The 21743-nt window shown below is 42.5% G+C and overlaps 1 protein-coding gene across 1 annotated transcript in view; it reads left to right on the top strand.

Moving 5' to 3' along the window:
• shank3a (SH3 and multiple ankyrin repeat domains 3a) overlaps positions 1-21743 on the top strand; it is a 135576-nt gene that overhangs the window by 72182 nt on the left and 41651 nt on the right. The window contains 2 exon segments of the mRNA XM_084016673.1: positions 6710-6891; positions 7337-7360. Of these exon segments, the coding sequence (XP_083872799.1) occupies positions 6710-6891; positions 7337-7360 (206 nt within the window).

Here is a 21743-nt window from a genome sequence, read left to right as displayed (position 1 = left end):
TTAGATGGAGACAACAGTGAAGATAGAGTTAGGTCAGAGGGGCGTATTAAAACAAACACAGCTCACCAAGACAGATTGAAGCAGAAGTGTGGGTATGACAATCACTCCGGCTGATGCAGTTGACAAAATAATAAGATGTGACGTTGGGTTATATTTTATTAAGAACGAAGCACATTTTCCCGTGTCATAAGAGGTTAATTGGCTACTTACCATGATTTGCTCATTACAAAGAGATAATTAATCATCCAGCGGACACTGTTTTCACAGTGTAAGAAATTGTGACATTGACATCGAGCTGTGCACCTTAGGACCCAGCTATCAGTCTTGGTTTGCAAGAAAAGCTCTGAAGCTGCCACATAAACAAACATTATGTTATTATTATCTCTCCCATTTCCAGTCTGTCACTCTTGTTTCAGTTGAAACAGCTGAGACTTGGTGAACATAGAATTCATGTTTTCAACTAGTTTTGTTTTTGCCAGTATTTATTAGTTAGTATCAGACTGATTTGGGCAATAGCTGGATATGTAAGATTTTCTGAGATTCTACCTGAAACATGTTGTCATGTAAGGTTGTTGTGGTAGCTTGTGGTTTCAGTGAGCAAGAAGCTGTCATTGCTGTGCTGTGTCGTGACCTGTTCCATTCCCCCCTTTTTAATTCTCTGTTTGTTGTTGTTCTCCTCACCTCTCCCTCTTTCTGCTGTTGGTGTGTAGATCATGCATGGCGTGTTAACACAGCCAAAGGGCTGAGCTAAACAGGGAAGAGGGGAGGACAGGAATAGGTAGGAAGAGGAGGAGGAGGAGATGAAGAGTTGAGCTTCTTCTGGAGAATCCACATCAAAGGGGGACACAGTATTTTGGACTGTGCATATCATAATCCATGTCAGAGGGTGATGCCGTTAGGCTTAAAGTAATCTTTTTTTGCTTTTTTATGTTTAAATATGTTTGTTTGGAAGACGGATGCTGTCTGGCCACACAACAACACAATTCAGGTTGTGTCATTTACAATAGCATACATGCACACTACAATGTGTTAAACAAGATCAGGTTGCTTCAGACAATGTGGATATGGTTTACAGATAGCAGAGGCCCCTCCAATTGTGGCGACTGTCAGCAATCGCAGTCAAAAGACATGCCGGTAGCTTAGGTACCTGAACTACTCTTTTGCATCTTCTGCGACTCGGCTGTCAGGTGGCAGTAGCAGCAGGATAACGTGGTAGCCTTGATGTCGCTGCCACATCCTCCAGCTCTTGCTGGATGATTTCAGGGCACTTCCAGGCCAGATTGGATATGTAATCCATCTAGCATGTTAGGTGTCTGCCCTGAGGTGTCCTCTAGTTTGACGTGCCCATGAGGTTTTACTTTGAGCTCCGTCTGCATATCTAAGCTCTCCACCTTGCCCCTCGGGGTGAGCCTAGAGACCCTGCGAAGCTAACTCATTTTGACTTCTTGTGTCTACGATCTCTTCCTTTCTGATAGCTCCCAGAGCTCATGACCATGGGTGACAGTTGGAACGTAGGTCAACTGAGAGCCAAGCCTTTAGATTCAGTTCTCTCTTCACCATGACACTTAAGTTCAACACCCACATTACTGCAGGCGCTGTCGATCCCGGAGTCTTGGGAACAAGACTACAAGCTACTTAAATCCCTTCAGTTTGAATGGGATAGTTTATGATAGAGTTACTTTTACAGCTGTAAAAAGAAGAACTGGATCACTCTGAGCAAGTCCTGGTTCCCAGTATTCCCTCCACACACCCTAAGGGTTTTTGCCAGCCATTTTCAAGTCTGCAAAATACTTAGAGCCTCCAAATGTGTAAGTTATGATTATACTAAAAAGATGCCAAAGCATATGAATGTTGTCAGTGTGGGTTAATTAGTTTGTGTCCTCCCCACCTCTGATATTAGTGGAGTTGAGGGTTATGTGTTGATCACACCAATAAACCCTTTCTTTTCATTTTGCTTAATGGTAGTCACAAAGTATAAGCTGTCCATCTACAAACAAACTTGCACTTTGCAACCTGTTCTGCTCAGTGAGGCGACATTATACTTCCACCTTTATAGCCATAAACACTCCCACATCTCACAAGAAAGAATGAGAGAGCATATCCATTCAAGTGCAGCAAAGCAAGGACAGACTGGTGACCATTAGGATGCAAAATGTGATGATGATTATGACTTTGTTTATAATGTGCTCATCTCACCTCACAGAGCTGGGCTATTTGAGGAAAAAAGGCCATTTACCTGAGAAGGCAAGGCAGTCATGTGAGAAAATGCTAGACCGAAGCTGCTTATTTTGATAACGTCTGTGTAAATGACATTTTGTGACATTTGCAGTTGCATCTTCAGAGTTACAGTATGTCGGTAGTTCATAGATCTTGACTTCCAAACTAAGGCAGCTAGACTCTTTATTGAGCTGTTCAAATGTTTACCTGCCTTTAGTGGTCTCATTGATCCTAATCATGGATATGATAGCAGCAAAGCTCAGACTAAACAAGACTTCTGATAAGGGCCACTTATCTGAAATAACCTCAAATTTGATCCAATCTGGAAAACATAGACCCTACAAAAAAAAAAAAAAAAACTACATTATTTGTTCTTGGTTGTTTGGTGCAACTTACAACTTTAGAAAATAATGTTTCAAATAAACAGTTTATAGTATTTTTTTTTCACCACTTTTCCACAAGATTGGAACCAACATAAATTATGTACGCAACTTAAAAAAAGAAATCTGAAAAAAAGTTAATAAAAAAAATTATATTCAATGTCACTATAATCTGTGTACACTGAATTACAAATATATCATTCAATAGTGAGATGAGAATATCGAGAAAACAGTCAGTTGGGAGAATTATCCATGTATTTTAAGGCAATTATGAAAAAAGTGGAAATCCAAGTTCACCTTATTGACTCATGAGAATTTGATGGCTATACTTTCTTTCCTTTTATTGACAGTTGCCATCGTTACAGAGGCAGTGCTGGTGTCCTAGGAAACGATGGAGCTTTTGTAATAGACCGCATTAGAACGATGCGTGTGTGTGTGTGTGTGTGTGTGTGTGTGTGTGTGTGTGTGTGTGTGTGTGTGTGCATTCAATGGATCCTATATCTGTATCCTGTAGAAGCTACTTATAATGAGGCACAGTGAAAGAAAGAGAAACAAGATACAAGAGAAAAAGCTGTTGCAAATGTAAGTTTGCATGTTATCATGCAAAATCCACTGAGCGAGTGGCATGTTTGAAATCTTAACACTGATGCTTAATTCACTTGGTTTCTTATGCTGAAATAAAATAAATAAAAATAATTATATAGGCCTACATACATAATATTTCAGATCCAGTATCCAACAGGAACACATGAACAATAAAATAGGCATGAAATCTTTGCAGAAATATCAAGACGTGCCACTCTGGATAAATACAAGAACACTGCGTATTTGTAGTGTCCCTGGTGAGTGCAGAAATGATGAAATGAGAAATGATTTGAACAGTTTTTTGGTGGTGGTGGGGGGTTAAGCTTGATAAGCATGATTTAAGCAAAGAAGAGTCTGCTCCTTGCTCTCATCATCTGGTTTAATTACTAAACAAAGCTTTTTGGTAGAACCTAACAGTGTTTCAGCCAGCGAGGATATGTAATGATGTAGAAGTGAATGATATTACCAACTCTTGGGTTGACTGTGATACTAATGCATTTGATGGTACCTGAGACCAGTGATGGTCAAACAGCGGGTCTGTGACACGTGCAAAATAATATAAATTATAAAATTGTGCTGTATCTTTAGAAAGTGTATATCTACATATCGGGACCATTCACGCCAATAAAACAAACATATTATGTCCAATCCTCCCACTCATGTTAGCTTTGGGCCAATGGAAACAATTCAAATGAGCAGTTAGTTCATTATTTTTAAGTTGAAGTGCAAACTGAAAGTCAGCTTTATACTGGAAAGTTAAAGACTATGCCAGTCTTGCTCCTGTTCATTTTCTGAAAACTTTTAAGATCAATTACTTGAAATGTAGGCCAAATGCAATTTGAATATTATCACCGTTACCAAATGCTAGACTTAGACTTAATTGTATTTCAGTGTCAAAAAGTGAACACAGAAGGAAATTTTGTTTCAGAGGATCAGCACAGACTTAAAATATAAAAATATTACAAAATAATTAATACAAAAAAAATTGCAATTGGTAAAAGTGACATGTGGAGTTAGGTAGTGCAATTAGTTATGAGGAAACAAGGTATCCAGTATAAACTACAATTGTCACTGAGTTCAGCAGTAAGCATATGCTTAGGGGCTAATGTTGTATTTAGTGTAATGTATTTAGAGGGAGTCCTTAAAACTTGTTTGACAACCTCTGATTGAGGAAATTTCTTTCAAATTAAAAGTGACCAAATAGTACATTGTAAATGTAAAGAGTAGAAATTACATTATAGGACTGTAATAAAATTGCTAAACGATTCATCAAATTTTATAATAGTTATAGAATTCCTGATATCTGATGTCGTTCAGTATTTTATCTAAAGTGTTGAAGTGCGTTTGCCAATTCAAGCCCTATCCTGTGTAACCCAAACTGATAATTAAAGAGGAGATTAGAGCAAGAACCGTCTCCACCCTCTCCCTTCTGTCTGACAGATAGATAATGTGAATCACACGTGGACGTGTCAACCCGGCGAGCATCAGCTCAACAGCAGGGAGCGTCTGAGGTCAAGCTGTGTGCATAACTTCACAGTGTGGTGTGTGTGGCGTGGCGTGGCTGAGGTGTGTGAGTGGAGGAGGTAGATCTGAGTCATTGAAACAGATACCATTTATGACTCTCTCGTCCCTCCCTCGTCTCCGCAGCGCGTGCTGCTGATGTTCAGTGCCGGCGACTCAGACATTAACATGCGGCACCTATCCGGGCCCCTTAGTCCCCGCGGTAATTGGAAAGCCGTCAGCGAGCCGTTGATTCGACGGAGAGTGAGAAAGAGAGGTCGTGTGAGATGAGGAGAAAAGCAAGTTGGGGGGAGAAAGAGACAAACAAGGCTTTAAATGAGGAAAGGGCGAGACGTAAGAATGAAGGCAGAAGGGGTAAGGGCACATGAGGTTAGGATCAGGTGAATGAAAGAAGGACGGCTATGAAGTGACTGATACAACGTGCCGGGAGTGGAAAGGCACGACAATGAAAGATTTGTAATTTTTCAAGGAAATGTTGCTGAAAATCACAGATCATAATCAAGCAAAATTAACATTGACCATCTGATTTTTCATGAAATATAGATAACAATATATAATAACGTGAATCTTAAAACACTGTATGTATTTATGTGTGTATATATATGTGTGTGTGTGTGTGTGTGTGTGTGTGTGTGTGTATTACATAGGTTATTGATCTATGTCAAAATATGCTAGACAGAAAGCTTTGAGCAGCCGAGGCAGCAGAATGACGCTGAATCCGACTTGTAGTGATGAATGAAGACAAGGCGGAGCTCTGCTGCTGCTGTATTAGAATTCACCGCCAGAGAGAGAAAGGGGAGGAAAGGGAGATAGTGGAGATGCAATGCGAAGAAATGTTGAGGAGAGGGATAAGAGGGTGGAATGGAAGAGAGAGAATGAGAGAAAGAAGGAGGGGATTCAAGGCAAAAGGAAAGTGGGAGGAGCGACAATTAAACCAAATGGGCTGGAGCTTTTTGCCCCCCGCCCCACTGCACACACACACACACACACACACACATACTCTCACAGCCTGCCTCAGGGAGCCATGGCGCATGCACGCTTGCAGGCAGACAGGCACTAGGAGATCAATCGTGCTCTGGGACTAGTGTGTGTGCGTCTGTGAGTGTCAGCGATGTGTTAGCATCATGCTGGTGGTGGCGTATGCCATGCTAGCGGAGGTGCAATGTTAGCGGGGGGGGCTGTCTGTGTATGTGCCTGTGTGCACGGCTAGAATGCACATAGAGGGCTTGTGGTGTGTGAGTGTGAGCGAACCGTCAAAGGGGAGGGGAGCCACGGAGCGCAGCAGCAGCAGCAGCAGCATTGCCAGAGTGTGTGTGAGTGTGTGTGAGCGAGCGTGTGTGTGTGAGGGGTGGAGGGGAGAGGAGAGGCAGACGCGGCGGGACTCCCAGGAGAAGGAGCAGGAGTCGGGGAGCAGACCCAGCCTCTCTCCTCCACAGCAGGAGCACCAGGACCCAAGGACGAGGCAGGATTTCTAGCCCCGCTTGGAGTAGCTGGAACTGGGGACACACAGGGATCTCTCTCCCTGTCTGGAGGGGGCTTCTTCTGGAGCCCCAACTCAGGATGTATTTGACAAAGGGGGGCTTCCAGACGGATCTGACAGACCCACACATTGAAGGAAACCGTGCGGTCCCTCTTATCATTAAGCGTTTCTGCTTCTACCTCGGTTAGGATGCCGGGGAGAGGGGAGAGATAGAAGGAGAGTGTAAAGGGGAGCAAGAAGGATATTGTCTGAGCTATTGAAGAAGGAAGAGAGGGAATAAGAGGAGGAGGAGGGAAAGAGAGTAGTTGGGAGGAGTGTACTCTCCTCTCATGACTCTCCCATGGAACACTGATTGTTGACTGTTGATCGGCAGGCACTTGGACTTGTTTATGAATCCCTCCCTGGCCGGCATAACAACCAGGGGGTGTCACCAGGTTGCTGTCCCGCTGACAACCATGTCGGTGACCACAGGCTTCAGTTACCAGCTCCCTGGGATCACCACAGTAACATATGTGTTTGTTTACAGCCCTGGCTCTGTGCAGCGAGACCCCAGTCCCCCTCATCACACGCCTCCAGCGCTGGCGGGCCCCCGTGGGCCCAAACGGAAACTCTACAGTGCTGTCCCGGGACGTACGTTCATTGTGGTCAAGCCCTACACGCCACAAGGGGAGGGAGAGATCCAACTCAATCGTGGAGAGAGAGTCAAAGGTAGGTTGTCTGCTATTACTTATTGTGTACATGGTTTATTCCCTCACCTAACCTGACATTGTAACTACCACTTCTGGACACTGTCGCTGTTAATATTTTGCATTACTAGCCTCGTTGTGGATCTCCTGTAAAGTTCATGGCTACATGTGGCTCCCGTGAATGTGAGAGCTGGGTTTGTTGCACAATAAAAGAGCAGAATTCCCTTTGCTCTCATATGTCTCAGATACAAAGCACGCCATTACCTCACTATGTGTTTGGCTGCAAAGCAGTTATGTAATCACTCAACCTGGGAGTCACTTTGGTGTTGTTTGAGCTTGACATTGTGAATTATCATTTCATCCACTTTGTAAATGTGCTGTTTCTGCTTTAAACAGAGGCGCGGTGGCTTCGCTTTCATGTGCTTGTGTGTGTGTGCTTTTGTCTCTCCATCCATGCTTCACTCAAGACTATGACTGTAATGACGTAGAAGGTAAACTTCATAATATTCTTCTCCCCCTCCACCCCCCCGTATCTCTCCTGTACACTTCAGTGTCTCACCCCTACACCTACCAGTGTAGCAATTAGTCCCCAGCCACTGTTTGAATTCACTTGAGATATGCGTACAATCTCAGTGCAAATCTCAAACAGGTCCCGTGTGCTCTTGGTTGTGTGTCCTTCCCTCTCTCCGAAAGTGCTTCCCTCTGATCATATAACTGCTTTTGTCCCTACCCTTATCACCTGTTCACAGACACCCAACTCCACATTGACCCCCACACCCTACATCCTGCCACTTCTCATACATCACCATGGGTCAAACTCACATTAGCCTAATGGAAACAGTTCCCTCTTGTCCCCACAAAGGCCAGAGAAAGAGAGCGAGAGAGCAGCTGCACTCATGCTGAGACCTCTCATGTTCCTTTCAGATCTGCAGAGAAACAGGAAGTACAGCTTAATGGTTAATTTGGAATTTCAATTTGGATTTTTTTTTTTTTCTTTTGCAAACAACCACAACACACGCAGGCACAAACATTCTTATCTCACTCTTTCTCAGGATTTCAGGAGCAAACAGCTTTCAAACACTAGTTTAAACTCGCTCACCAGACCCCTTCTCTCTGCCTGGATACATACTGAATTATTCCCACCTCTTCCTACAGTAGATGTTTTCTGTCTTCCAGCTTCTCTGACCATAAAAACATTTACCAGTAGACCTTCTCCTGGAGCCTTTGGTGCCTTACTCTGTTTCATGGAAATGCAGCTGTCGTTTAAACAGGAATTACTAATACAGATGGTGAACAATTCGTATTCAACAATTCAGACGAAGATGTTTTTTGCCGAACACAACCATATGATACAGCATTGTCTGAAACAGTGATGCGTACTGATGTTGACACAAATGTTATCGGAAATGTGATGACTCAACAGCAGCTAGAATGCCTCCATCTACTGAATGGATCTGCTGTCACTGGCTTTTCTGTCGGTGCAGCTGAATCCATAACCCTGCCACTAATGTGAACACACAGTGTTTTGCTGTCTTTCATGTTGGCCATGCAGGAAACAAGCTCACAGTCGCATGGCTGCCAGCACCATGGCCCAGCCAAGTAAACCATCTGGCTGTGCTATGCAACACTGACCATCAGAACCATTACTGTGTTGCATTCACTGTGCGCCTGTAATCCTGGGATACAAACTGAGAAATACGTCACTGGTGTCAACTGGTTGTGGAACATCTTAAAGCCATGGTGGTTCAGGGTTCTATGTTGAAGGTTTGTTTCAGTAAGCAGATTCTGTTTAGTGCAGTAGTCCTGTGTATTCCTCGTAGGGAATGACCAGCCCTCCTGCTGCACGGGCCTGAGGAGCCACTTTCATTAGGGATGGATGACCCTTGGTTTGATACATAATACATTTCATCTAATCTACATTCATAAATGGATGAGTTGCTAATAGTAATAAGGCTCATTTTCAATGGAGGACAAGAGACGACAAGACAAGTGAAAAGGGTGGGCAACGTTAGGATTTATTTTTCTTTACTTCCTTAATTTACTTTTCCTGTCTCATGACTGAGGTGACAAACACATAAAAAAAACATCTACACCTTCAGGGCATTTGATTAACACTGAACTTACGTGTGTGTGTGTGTGTGTGTGTGTGTGTGTGTGTGTGTGTGTGTGTGTGTGTGTGTGTGTGTGTGCGAATGCCCATGTATGTGAAGTAAATACCAACAAAATTGTTTGTTCCCAGAAGGCGGATCTGATCCTACTTCAGACTAGAGATATGTTGATGATTAATTTATTATTTGATAATTTGCCCCTTGACTCACACGCACACACACACACACACACACACACACACACACACACATACAAATACACACTCACTCATACACTCATCTCTGTCTTCCTGTTAATGTCCTCACACCCTTGTTAATCACCAGCCATACCAGAGGAGCATCTTTATGATGAGATCAGACTGGGTAAATCTCACTTAAACATTTGTCTGTCTGTCTCTGTGTGTGTCTGTGTCTGTGTCTGTGTGTGGTGTGTTAGCATCTATGCTGACAAGCATTAGCATACATGTATATTAGCATCTCCTGACAGATTGGCGGCCCGTTGAGCAATATTGTCTGCTGTACAGGGAAATATGTGTCACACTGTTTAGTTTAATGAAAACCAGTGATTGCGTTCCAAGAGACTTACTTTAGTTCTCCTCAGTAGATTGTTGTGTATTCCCAGTCATGCGTGGTGATAGCCAAGCCTTTCTGAATATCATTTTCTTTCAGATTTAAGAAATGTCATTATTTCTTGACTCCTTTTTTTAGTGGCGGATGACTTTCTGCTGGACTCAGATGGTAAATAGATTGGAGTATTACTATTATAGCAAAACCTCTCATAGCCCTTTTATGTAAAACCCAGGACATTTGTCTGATGGAAGTCTTGATATTTAGATTATTAGTTGGCGTTTGCTTACTGCAAGCTATTCATCACAATTTGAGTGGAAAACGTTTCAAATGAAAGCAAGCCATTAAACCAACTTCACCATCAGATGAAGAGTGCTTTCAAATTGCAAACACCATTTCAAGGTAAACTGAAGGGATATCCTCAATTATGTATTGCTCTTTACACAGCACCCAATTTTTGTCTTGCAGTGTACAATTGCCAAAAACTCCTGTTACAAAGTCCTACAAAGATTCCCCGTAAAAGTTTTTTATTCAATATTCTGTCTGTAATCCATGTCATCCTAATATGGAAGTATACTGAGGACAAAAGACACATTTTGAGCACTACTCATTCTGCAAGTCTGCAAGACTCGTAAGAGCAAATCAGATAATGAGCGTGGAACCTGTTCATGGACAGACTCGTTTCTGGGTCTGCTCTTTCAATTTTTCAAGCACTTGAAAATGAGATTCAAATGTTATTGTCTATCACGTAATGATAGAAAAAGGTCTTCGACTCACAAACAAACAAACCAGACAAAGCCACTCCAAATTAGGGTCATGCTAAGGTAATACAGACACCAAGTACTACTCTTAATTCCCATCTGTTGCTTAAAAGTGGCCACTGTCCCAGCTTTTATTCTGAAAGTAGATGAAAGCAAACAGATGTAGATGGTCAAACAAGATGACCCTTCTCTTCCAGGTCAAATTGAACAGGTGATGCTCTGCTCTCAGTCTGAGTTTGTGCTCAGGAGATTCAGACTGCCATGTGAGTGAGCAGCTTTGATCTTTAGTGTGTGAATCCCTCTTGCTAGCTCAAAAAAATATATTAGACACTATTCTTCTGTTGAAATCATCTGTTACACTCACCAGTCTGTCCTCCCTCGCCTTCTCAAACATTGACATGCAGACTGATTAGTACTCCGCTGTGTTTTATACTCTCTCAAATCTTTTGTTGTCAGCATAAAGCTGTCACATACAGTATGTTGTGGTGGGATAGTGCTGCTACATTAACTGTAGGTTTGAGCATTGTGATCTTAATGTGTTTACTTAGTACCGTTTACAGTTATTAAGTATTTACACTAAGATGAAAAAATGATACTACGTTTAATCAGCTATGTATTATTTCATGTGATGCCTTTTTATAGCTGACATCCAATACAATGATGAAGATTATGCCAATGACATTAATGATGATGATGATGATGATGATGATGATGATGATGATGAACTTGAAGGTAAAATGAATATTTTTCTCTTAAATTTTGAAAGAAGGATGACATCGTGGCCACACAATTATTTTCCATTCTGCTTTCACAAGTTAATGATGTGTATAGAGCAGGCTTGTGTTCCTGTAGTAACGTGAATGAAACGTAAAAATCCTCAGGCTTATATTCAAGTCCACAGTTTTGATTAAGATAATGTGTAAGGAGAAGGAAGAGTTGTATGGTTAACCAAATTGGCACGTGAATCCACATTTTCATCCTTCATTGTCCCTTAGAGTAGCACTGATAGATGCACATACAGTATAACCCCCATGGAAGTAGATGGGCCTTTAGATGTGTACTTCGTTTCAATGCCAGAATCAAATGCTATGTGTCCCCATAAGCACGTTTCTTAATCCAACCGGTTTCTCCTCCACTATGAACAACTGCTTGGAAAAACTCCCAGTCTTTACTCTGTGATTGTCAGTCCATTGGTCTGCTGTCTGAGATCGATGTCTCCAGACAGCTTGTGTCTCGACAAACAGCCCCACTGTCCGCCATTTAACAGGGTCATCCACATTCAGCTCTCCAAGCAGACCCTTAGTCTCATTTAATGAGATCTGTTTGTCCTTCCTCAATCACCGACTGACACTGAACTACAAAGCATGCACTTGGTATCATGGAGCGTGTGTGTGTGTGTGTGTGTGTGTGTGTGTGTGTGTGTGTGTGTGTGTGTGTGTGTGTGTGTGTGTGTGTGTGTGTGTGTGTGTGTGTGTGTGTGTGTGTGTATGTGTGTGTGTGCTTGTGTGTGAGCGTATGTTGGTGATGGCGGTTCAAAGAAATGGAGGCTACCAAGATGATGAGATTTTGTGGTCTGTCTGTATATACTTGCGTGTATCTGGTCACAGGCGTGTGTGTGTGTGTGTGTGTGTGTGTGTGTGTGTGTGTGTGTGTGTGTGTGTGTGTATTTGATGATCCCTTTGGTACACTCCATTAACAGGTCTCTGGCCCATCCCCCCACCCTCATGCATCCTATAGTATAGCTCATACTCCTGCTCACCCCTGTGCTTTTTTCTACTCTTCTACTTCATTGATGTAATCTGATCTCATCATGCAGAGAGACATCTCTTTTAAGGCTACTTACTATCACCGTGGTAACGAACAGGGACACGTGCCACCGTGACCTGGTCAAGCTTTTTGCTCACTCGCGTGACCCCATCTACACTCGCACATATTAACACATTCACACTCAAACACACGATTGCGGGCGCAAAGGTACAGGACCACAGAAACATGTTCAAACAGAACAGATGTGTGTTAACATCCTGGTTGCCCCCCGCCGGGAGCATTAACTGCACGTTCAGGACATTCTTCTCCTCAACAAGGTGACACATTTAAGAGCATGCTTTCATAACAATGTATTACATCTCTCACACACACACACACACATACGCGCTCGCCACATACACCTTCTCCAAACGCCATTATAAATCTTGCAGACAGCCATGAAAATGAAACCAGCGCAAGTAACGTTGAGATTAGACATTCACAAACATGATTAATGGGGTTTGGCCGCACCCAGTGTGTGCAGAATATTAACACTGCTATGGGCAGTGGAGGATACCTGTACCATACCGACACACACACACACACACACACACACACACACACACTGGGTTTTAATGGATTATTCCAGGTCTAGCTTCACACAGGCCCAGAAAGCAGCTATTACTGCTATGATCTCTGGGAACACACACACAGTGGTTCAGCTTTCACTAATGCCGACATACTGATCCCGTCATAGAAGTGCAAAAGCTTTCTGCTGAACCCATTGTCTAAAGGTATGCTTCCCCTCTCATGTACTTAATTCTCTTCGACAGTAGCCACACGTACATGCAGACCGATGTGCGTGTGTGTTTTGAACAGGGCCAAGAGCCAGCAGATTATACAAATGAAGCACTGAATAATGTTTTTGACCACAAAGCTTGCTGTTGTCAAGACTTAAATGCATATCCATCTGTCCGTTACCAAGCAACAGGTGCTAAGAGCGTACTCTCTGACATGTGATTTTAAGACAAAAATAAAAATGATCAAGCTACGCCTTTAGTGTGTAAGTAATTTGGTTCAGCGAAACGCTTTTGTTTTAGAAATATCTTTTTATCTGCTACTTTAAAACCAGATTGGATGAGAGCCTGTGTGCCAAGTGTTGAATTTGGATTAAATGTCATTGTAAGCTTCCCATGAATTTCCGGTAATTAGACTTCCTCTGTGTGTGTGTGTGTGTGTGTGTGTGTGTGTGTGTGTGTGTGTGTGTGTATGCATTGCTTTTTCAGAAATGTGAGCATGTCTCCATTGTTTGCATCATGAAGTGTGCATATGACAATTTGTAAGTGTATATCTGCCTATGTCCTCGCCTCTGTGTTTGTGTGTGTTTGTCTCTGTGCAGCACAGTGTAAGTAATTGCCTCCCACAAGTTAGATAAACAGCATCCTTCAAGTATTCAGCAACCAGCTGTCCTAATATCCTTGGCACATATGGGAGAAATGTCTTTGTCCTTTTCTTCCCATCTTCTGTCGGTGTGTCTCTTGCTATGTCTTATATACTCTACCGATGCGCCAATACAATATACATTTATTGTTTTTATGAGTTGTCATATGTACACTGAACTTATACAGGTTTTGTGTTTTTTTTTATCAATGATTTGTGGATTTAACATCCTTCAATTGTTCCTGTGTGTCTTCCACTCATATACTTGCACTTCATTAACACAATGTAAGACCTTACTTACATTGACTATACAACCTTTGACCTCATATCAGTGTATTCAATGCCTTTAAAGTTACCGTAGTGACAGAGCTGCTGACCTGTCAACGTGTGCATGTGGAAACCAGATTGCAACTGGGCAGGAGGCTGTAGCACATGTGGCTTTGGCTGATTTTAATGATGGCATTTCTAAGCCACAGAAGATGCATATTCAACATTGATTTATTAAATTAGCAGGATATACTCTACATAAGTTTGATGAACAAAGTTTTTTTTCAGCAAAGGAGTGGGATTCTTTATGTGATTTGATGGTTTACATCCTTTTATGAGTACACAATTAGATAATGGAAAGTCATTTATAAAATGTATTTATTGCCAAACTGTGTTTGCTGTTATCACTTGAGATTAAGTTGAGCCCCAGAAAGCGTCACTCATTTGCTGTGATAATAGATATTCTCTATTTTCAAGATATTCTTGCTCAGGTACTAGACAGGAAGAAGGTTCTCTCTACAATATTCAGAACATTAATGATGCAGGAATAGTGGAATAATGTTTACCTGAGCAGAGATTGAAGATGCTCTCCCTATCTGTGTATTGTAATTTCTCTGTGCAGCCTTGAATGCATTTTAGTGCATGTTAATACATGTGAGCGTACTTGCTAGCTCAAGGCCACCATTCTGCACTGCACTCATATGGCAGCGATAACGCTGTCCGACCAACAGTGCCGGTGCAGCAGAGTAGTGTCCATCCTCCAGTTCCTGCCCAGGTAAACTGTTAGCTGCAAGCCGCCTGCTCAGCTGGCAATTGTTGTAATGCACATTTTTACGCATCCTTACCTTATCAATGATTGTTCGGGCTTTCTACCTGCTAGCTATGCCTGATGAGGCTAATATTCATCTTCTTAGATATGATCCATATATGTGAAAAGCGTAGCTACAAGAAAGGTGAATACAAATGCATTATACCTTACATTTCGAGCACATTGCCATCTGTTGGTCCACATAATAGGTCCTCATGGCCCTCACTGACGACCCTGAGGAATCCCTGAGAGGCCACAATAATTAATAGTCTACTGCAGACTGCATGGGGGCATTGGAGGAAAGAGTCTGTTAGGAATGAATGTTTAGATTGCTCATAATATTGTCACAGTGGACCTGAGGCTAGTCAGTTTATTAACAGATTTCTCTCGTTGGTCATACATAACGTTCCAAGGTGTGTGTGTGGGTGTGTGTGTCATTGATACAGGACATTGTCACTAGCCCAAGGCAAGGACATTAATGCCACAGCTAACCTTCTAGCTGTTCAATCAAAGTAGCAGTGGGGTGAAAGTCCCACCCACACACCTACTGCTGCCCACTGAACACACCACCTGTTCTCCTATTACACTCTCATCCTTTTTTTGGGGGGGGGGGTGGTTTTGTTTTCCAAACATGTCCATATGGTGCACCCTAGCACACAAAATCATCCCTCATTGAAATTAAAACCTATGCTTGCCTAACATACATGTTGTTTACTGGGATGTGGCCTGACACAAAATGCTAAATGAAAACACACCGGTGGAAAATAAGGAAAAAAAGAAAGATTGCGACGGTGCCCGTGATAACCAGATGGTTGTTAACATCATGCGGTTATCACGGTGCCCGTGATAACCAGATGGTTGTTAACATCATGCTTTTCTGTCCTGCACAGTGACAACCTACTTTGCGGCATTGGGAGTGAAAATGCATACGTAAAGCTCATGTCCTTACCCGATAATGTCAGCTGGAGGGGCCTTGACACATTTTGAAAAACCTCGTGTCTTGACCTCTTCTTGTTGAGCTCTCTCTCTCTCTCCAAATGCACACTTTATCTCCTTGAAATGAAAAACAGTCACACAAGAGCAGACTCATTTTCCTTTGAGATTATCCGTATTGTTGTGTCTTGCTGTTGTTAATGTCTTTGAATTCAGCCCCGTGACCACTCGCCAACCCAACTCTCATGCCGCCAAAAGCAATTTCAGTCACGGGGTATTTTTGTCATGTAATAATATGTAGCGGAGGCTGGAGCATGGCCGCTGGTCGGCTCATTACAGCACGTTAATCTATCACGGCATAAACACCATCATTTATGTGACAACCTGGCTCGTCAATCAAATGATTAGGTGTGTGATTAACGACTCAACAACAAACAATCTATCACTGATCTATTAACAATCAACAGACAATCAATGGTTGGTCTACAGCTAATCAATCATTAGGTATGCTCCACTATTTTATGTTCCTTGCTGGTCAGTGTAGCAAGTGATAAGATCTGGATATGATTTTGTCATATCAGTGTGTGACCATGTTCCGATTTATTAATGATATTTGTCCATTGTATTTAGCACGGTTTCTTTCTATGTCTGTGCTATTAGAGCCAGGTTTGCATGTGTGAAGAAAGCAAAGTCACAGAGTCACTATAGCCTGTTCTATTTTTGTCTTTGGCCGAGGGTTCACACAGAAGGAGAGGGAAAAAAAGAGAAATGGAATGAAAAGCAAGCAAGAAAGAAGAGGAGTGTCATGTAGCTTCCCTCAAGCCTGAGAGGGAGGGAGGAGATGAGATGAGAAGAGGGATCCCTATGAGTCAGCCTCAGAGTTTTCCTCCTACCTCTCTTCCTCCACCTCCTCCCACTATAATTTACAACACACCCGCCCTCCTCCATTTTCCTTTTTTTTTTTCTGTAGCCTTCTTCCTTTGACTCTGCTGTCATTCATAAAAGCCATCTCTCATTGTTTCAATATTTTATTTTTTTTCTTAAACTTCAACGTCAAGTTTGTATTTCTTTCGATCTCTCTCTCCCCCTCCAAATCTCTCTCTCTCTCCGTTGAATACTGATGAGCCGGAGACTGCACCACTCCCTCACCCTCTTCTAAGCAAAAGAAGTCCTATGAGGATGAACATGTAGCAAAACGAGGCAAACATTTGACTCGGAGCAGTGTGACTATCCCTCTCCCTTCTCATTTACTGGCTCTCGACTTCATTCGGTCTTGTATCTACTTGCCCTTTTCCACATCACCTTCTTAATTGCCAGCCACCTCCACTCCTCCTATTTCACGTCCACCTCCATCCTTGACATTAAACCAACTAACTTGACACAAACGTAATTTTCTTACCCATTCATCTCCCCGCCCCCAGAGAGCATTAGCATGTATTCTGCTCATATACTACAGGTGACCACCCCTGTTGCACTGCTATACATAGTCACCCCCTCTCTCTCTGTCGTCATTGTCGAGTCTGTGTGGAGGCGTCTGTTAGTGTGTCTCTGGTTGTGTCCCCCTGGTTTCATAAAGATGCAACTCTGCTCTCTCTCTATTACACTGAATTGAACCGAGGTTTAATAAAGAGAGGAGGGATCCAAATCTAATAACAGCTCCACTCTGGTTATTGGAATGCTCTCCACTCTCACCCTCACACACTTTGTGTTAAGCACACACACACATGCAGCAATGTACGCTGAGATATAGACTTGCTCTTTATTCAGAAAGCCCTTACTCAGCATTCCCTTTTTCATATTTCATTAGACCTACTGTTCGTTACATACAAGCACACACACTAGTGTTGCTTTTCAGTAAATCATCATAGCAAGGTGTTCGATAGAGAATAGTGGGATCCCCACATGTGGGAGCTTACCCAGAGGTCAGGAGCACAGATGGGGTCACCGATGTGGTCATATTTGTTTGACATCTGTATTATTTAAGATTTAGGATTTAATGTGTGTTTTTTTATTTACATTTAAAGCTGTTTTAATCCACTTAAGGTTTTTGTCTGTGTGTCTCATTATGCTAAAAGTAAAGAGGAAGTGCAGTTCAATGGAAAGCATTAATAATAGTATGCAGCAACTCAGAGGCAGGCTGTCTGAGCACTCCACACAGCACATCTACTTTCATTCAGCAGTCAAGAATTAAGTAGTTGCACAAATGGACATACATACCATTTGGTATGTAAATAATGACATCAGAGGCGCACAGTTTCCAGGTGTTTCTTACACCTGGAAACTGGTCCAGCACGTTCAATGTACAGAAAAGCCTATGGTGGCTTTTTATGGAAATCAAGTTGTATTTTGGCTTTGGTAAGTCTTCCGTGGCATCCCTGTCTGAATCAGTTTGAGTGCATCAGTGGCAGAATGCCATCAGCCTCTCTCAGCACAGCTGCATCTTTTCTCGTCTGTTTCTGCAGGCAAATACGGGAGCTTGACGCATCCATGTAACCTGTGAAAAATAGGTTTGCGTATGTGTTTTGATAAGACTGCTCCTTTCCTCACCAGCTGCCACTCATTTATTCATTCATGGCAGTTTCCCTCACTCTGTATGAGTGCGTGCGTGTGTGTGTGTGTGTGTGTGTGTGTGTGTGTGTGTGTGTGTGTGTGTGTGTGTGTGTGTGTGTGTGTGTGTGTGTGTGTGTGTGTGTGTGTGTGTGTGTTGATATCAAGAGAAACAAAGACAATGTAAGGAGAAAGAAAATGAATGACTCAGCTCAAAGCAATAGCGCGAAGCAAGACAAGACTTAAAAAGAGCTCAACCGGTCGTCACACACACACACACGCACACACACACACACACACACACACACACAAGCAGGGGTGCATTGAAGCTTGCAGGCAGGGTGTGTGAAGAGTATAAATAGCTCTGCATCCTCACTGGTTCTATTTTTAAACCAGGAGCTGACTTAACCAAGGGCAAAACTTAGGAATAACACGCACTGACACACACACACACACACACACTCACAGAACAATACCGTACCAGACTTCTCACAAGATAGCAGACTTCTTGGACGCCTGTGAATAACTGGGCGCCTGTTGAAACATAGCTCTTTCTCTTTGTCAGCTTGTGTCTGCCTTTAGCTGGCTCTCATCTCTCTTTGTCGTTGCTGAATGTAAGCCTCTTTCTGTCAAATTTGCTTTCCCTTTGTTTCATTCTCCGGGGCTCTCTATTATGCTAAAGTACTCTTGTTTCTGGTCACATTTCATGCTTCATTTGTATGTAATTTCTGTATAAGCTCAGAATTTTCCATTAATAGCCCAGTGAGATGTGGTTCAGTCCACTATGAGAACTTGCTGTGGGTTTCTACGAGGCGTCGCAATACAGAGCAATGTTACTGAAGATACACAGTCTTACTGCACAGTGTACAGAAAACATGCACCTGAGCCATTCCCTGCACTGTTCAGTCTTTGAAAGGAGAATATGATTGTGTGTGTGCACTGGTATTGATGATTGTGACTTTTTTTTATTATGATTAACATGATAATAATACTACATCTGTGCATTAAATGTTATTGCTCATGCTGACTCACTTCACTCACTTGTGATAGGTTTAAGAAAAGAGCAGAAACATCAAAACTGGTCCATTGAGGAGAGTAAAATGCTTTATTCTGATAAAAGTATCAGAATTTGGCACGAGGAGTGTGGAGCCTTTCTTTTGGGTGTAATCATCAAAGGCTGTGTAAATTTGTGAGTATTCATTGTGGTTTTTTTGGTACACATTAGCACATTAGGGTTCCTGATACCCACTGAACAATGGCTGAATAACACAGCATATGTTCACACTGCTGATTACCATGTCAGTCCCTCATGGCTACAGTGGTTTGAGGAACCCTACTGAACAGTTTTTGTATGGGCAGGTTAGATTTCAGTCAACTCCACATTAACCCAGTTGTGATTATCACATATTTGCCCGGTCGCGCTTATTTGAGTTGACCGTGATCATTTTGCGTTATCATTGTACAATCATGGAAAATTAAAACTAATGTTACAAATGCAGCACCACATCATTGAATAGTTGAATAGTCATCAGCGGGGTAAATAAAGTGTCACCTGAGCACAAGGTTATAATGTCAGAATAAAAAAACATGGAAAAAGAGTTTGGTGGTCTAGATCTGACTGCTGTTGGCAGGTTTTTCGTCCAGCTCATATGAGACCGTATTTGTTGCTTTCAGAAGCAAGATGATGACAGAGAGGTGTCGATAACAGCTCTCTTGATTTATAGTGGCGAGTCTCCCCTGCGGGTGCAGCGGTGTCTGGGGGAAAGTTATGCTGGAGTTGTCGCTTCCATCCAGCTGTAATTGGATAATTCAGCACAGCTGGATAAAATGTTTGTATGGAGACATCATGATATAACAGTAAACGTTGGTCATTTAAGAAGTAGCTTGTTGCGTACTGTGCATAGTAGTAGCAGTAGTAGTAAATGTACGTTGTAAGTTTCAGTTTGTCCGTTTATAAATCTTGTGGCAAAATGTAGAGGAAGCACAACATGCTACTGCTGTAAAAAGGAGCGTGTGTTCATTTATGTCTGTGTGTATGAATGCATGTCAACATATGTTGCAGTGTGTGTGTGTGTGTGTGTGTGTGTGTGTGTGTGTGTGTGTGTGTGTGTGTGTGTGTGTGTGTGCCCCCGCTAGTTTACCTGTGGAGGTGATTATGAACCAGCGTGCTGCTGATTGCTATTCTGTGACACAGTCCAGAAAGGCCTGACCTCTTACTGTCTGATGTCCAGCTGAGGTGTTGATTGGCTGTACTGAACTGTTGTTTAGCTAAGCCCCAATAGACCTCCATAGAGAGTGGAACAAATGGCATTTATTGTTTTGCAGCGAAGCAACTCCCAAAGAGAGTCTTCAGTGTATGCATGAAGCTAAGCCCAACTACTTTCTCAAAGTCTATTTTCTCCTGTCTGAGGTCAGCTGTCACCCAAACCTTTGTTCAATGTAATTATTCATGCAGAGGACATACATTAGAGAAAATATTTTATTCTTCATTTTGACCCAGGTATCCAGTATTGAACTGCTGTCCTATTTCTAAAAACTCTAAAAGATAAAAAAAGAAAATGACTATTCAGTAGTACGAGTATCAGGGACTAGCAAACGCTATTTGTATTGCCCTTGTGTGCCCTTCTGCATCTCAGTTGTGACATATTGAAGACTGTCATTACTGTTGGTAGACCCTTTCCTACTCCCATCTACAACTGTAGCTTTCCAAAAGCGGTCTGGTCAACATGGCACACATATTTTAAATCATCCTGAACAGACAGGCACTGTTTGAGTTCCTTCCTGCCACTTGGCTCCTGTGAGCCCACATCTGATTCACAGGGACAGCATTACCAGCACATTTTTTGGCAAGCACCGGAACAGAGAGGCAGGAAGGTAGAGGATACTGACACAGCAGGGAATGTAAGGCCATCTCCTGTACATACATACCTTTTTTTCCTATCTGGACATACAATGCATATGCATGTGGTAGTTGTCTGTTTGTGCCAAATATAAAGAAAAGCCAATAAATGTGTGTGTAGAAACAGATTTGCTGTAAATATGCCACTTCAGACTGCAATTTACTCCAAATAATGAGTCTAGCTGTTTTAATTCAGGAATTAATCATGTGATAATCAAGCATGCTATGTATTAGAATACTTGTGTGATAGTATGTGTGTGTGTGTGTGTGTGTGTGTGTGTGTGTGTGTGTGTGTGTGTGTGTGTGTGTGTGTGTGTGTGTGTGCGTGTGTGCATGTTTCATTGACCTTTTCTTGACTTCACTGACAATCAATTAATTGGCTTGAATTTCACATTTAGTGTCCCTGGGGTGTGTTAAAGGTTATTGAAGAGGAAGTTTATACTACCTGCGTGGAAGAACAGCCTACGGTAGCAGTCTCTGTAAAACAGTGACTTTTGCTCGCATAGTCAGATCCTTGGTGGTCGGTTCTGTCCATATTGTCAGGTGTTGGCATTGGGAGCAGAAATGGATTAGTGGGGGGGTATAAGGGAGTGAGGGTTGTGAGCGAAGGCGGCATAGATCAAGATCAATCCTTGGTCTCACCTTGGAGGAGACGAGGATGGAGACGATGAGTGAGAAATCATTCAGAAACACAGTGAAGGGCACTGGGAGAGAAAGTCAGCAGAGAGCGAGAGAATAACGGGTCAAACATGGTAATAAGGAGAAGGAGGGAGTCCGTTCTCAGGAGACAGTCGGGGT

Source organism: Eutrigla gurnardus (genome assembly GCF_963514095.1).
Source record: "Eutrigla gurnardus genome assembly, chromosome: 9".
Lineage (NCBI taxonomy): Eukaryota > Metazoa > Chordata > Actinopteri > Perciformes > Triglidae > Eutrigla > Eutrigla gurnardus.
This window is presented reverse-complemented; position numbering and strand designations above follow the sequence as displayed.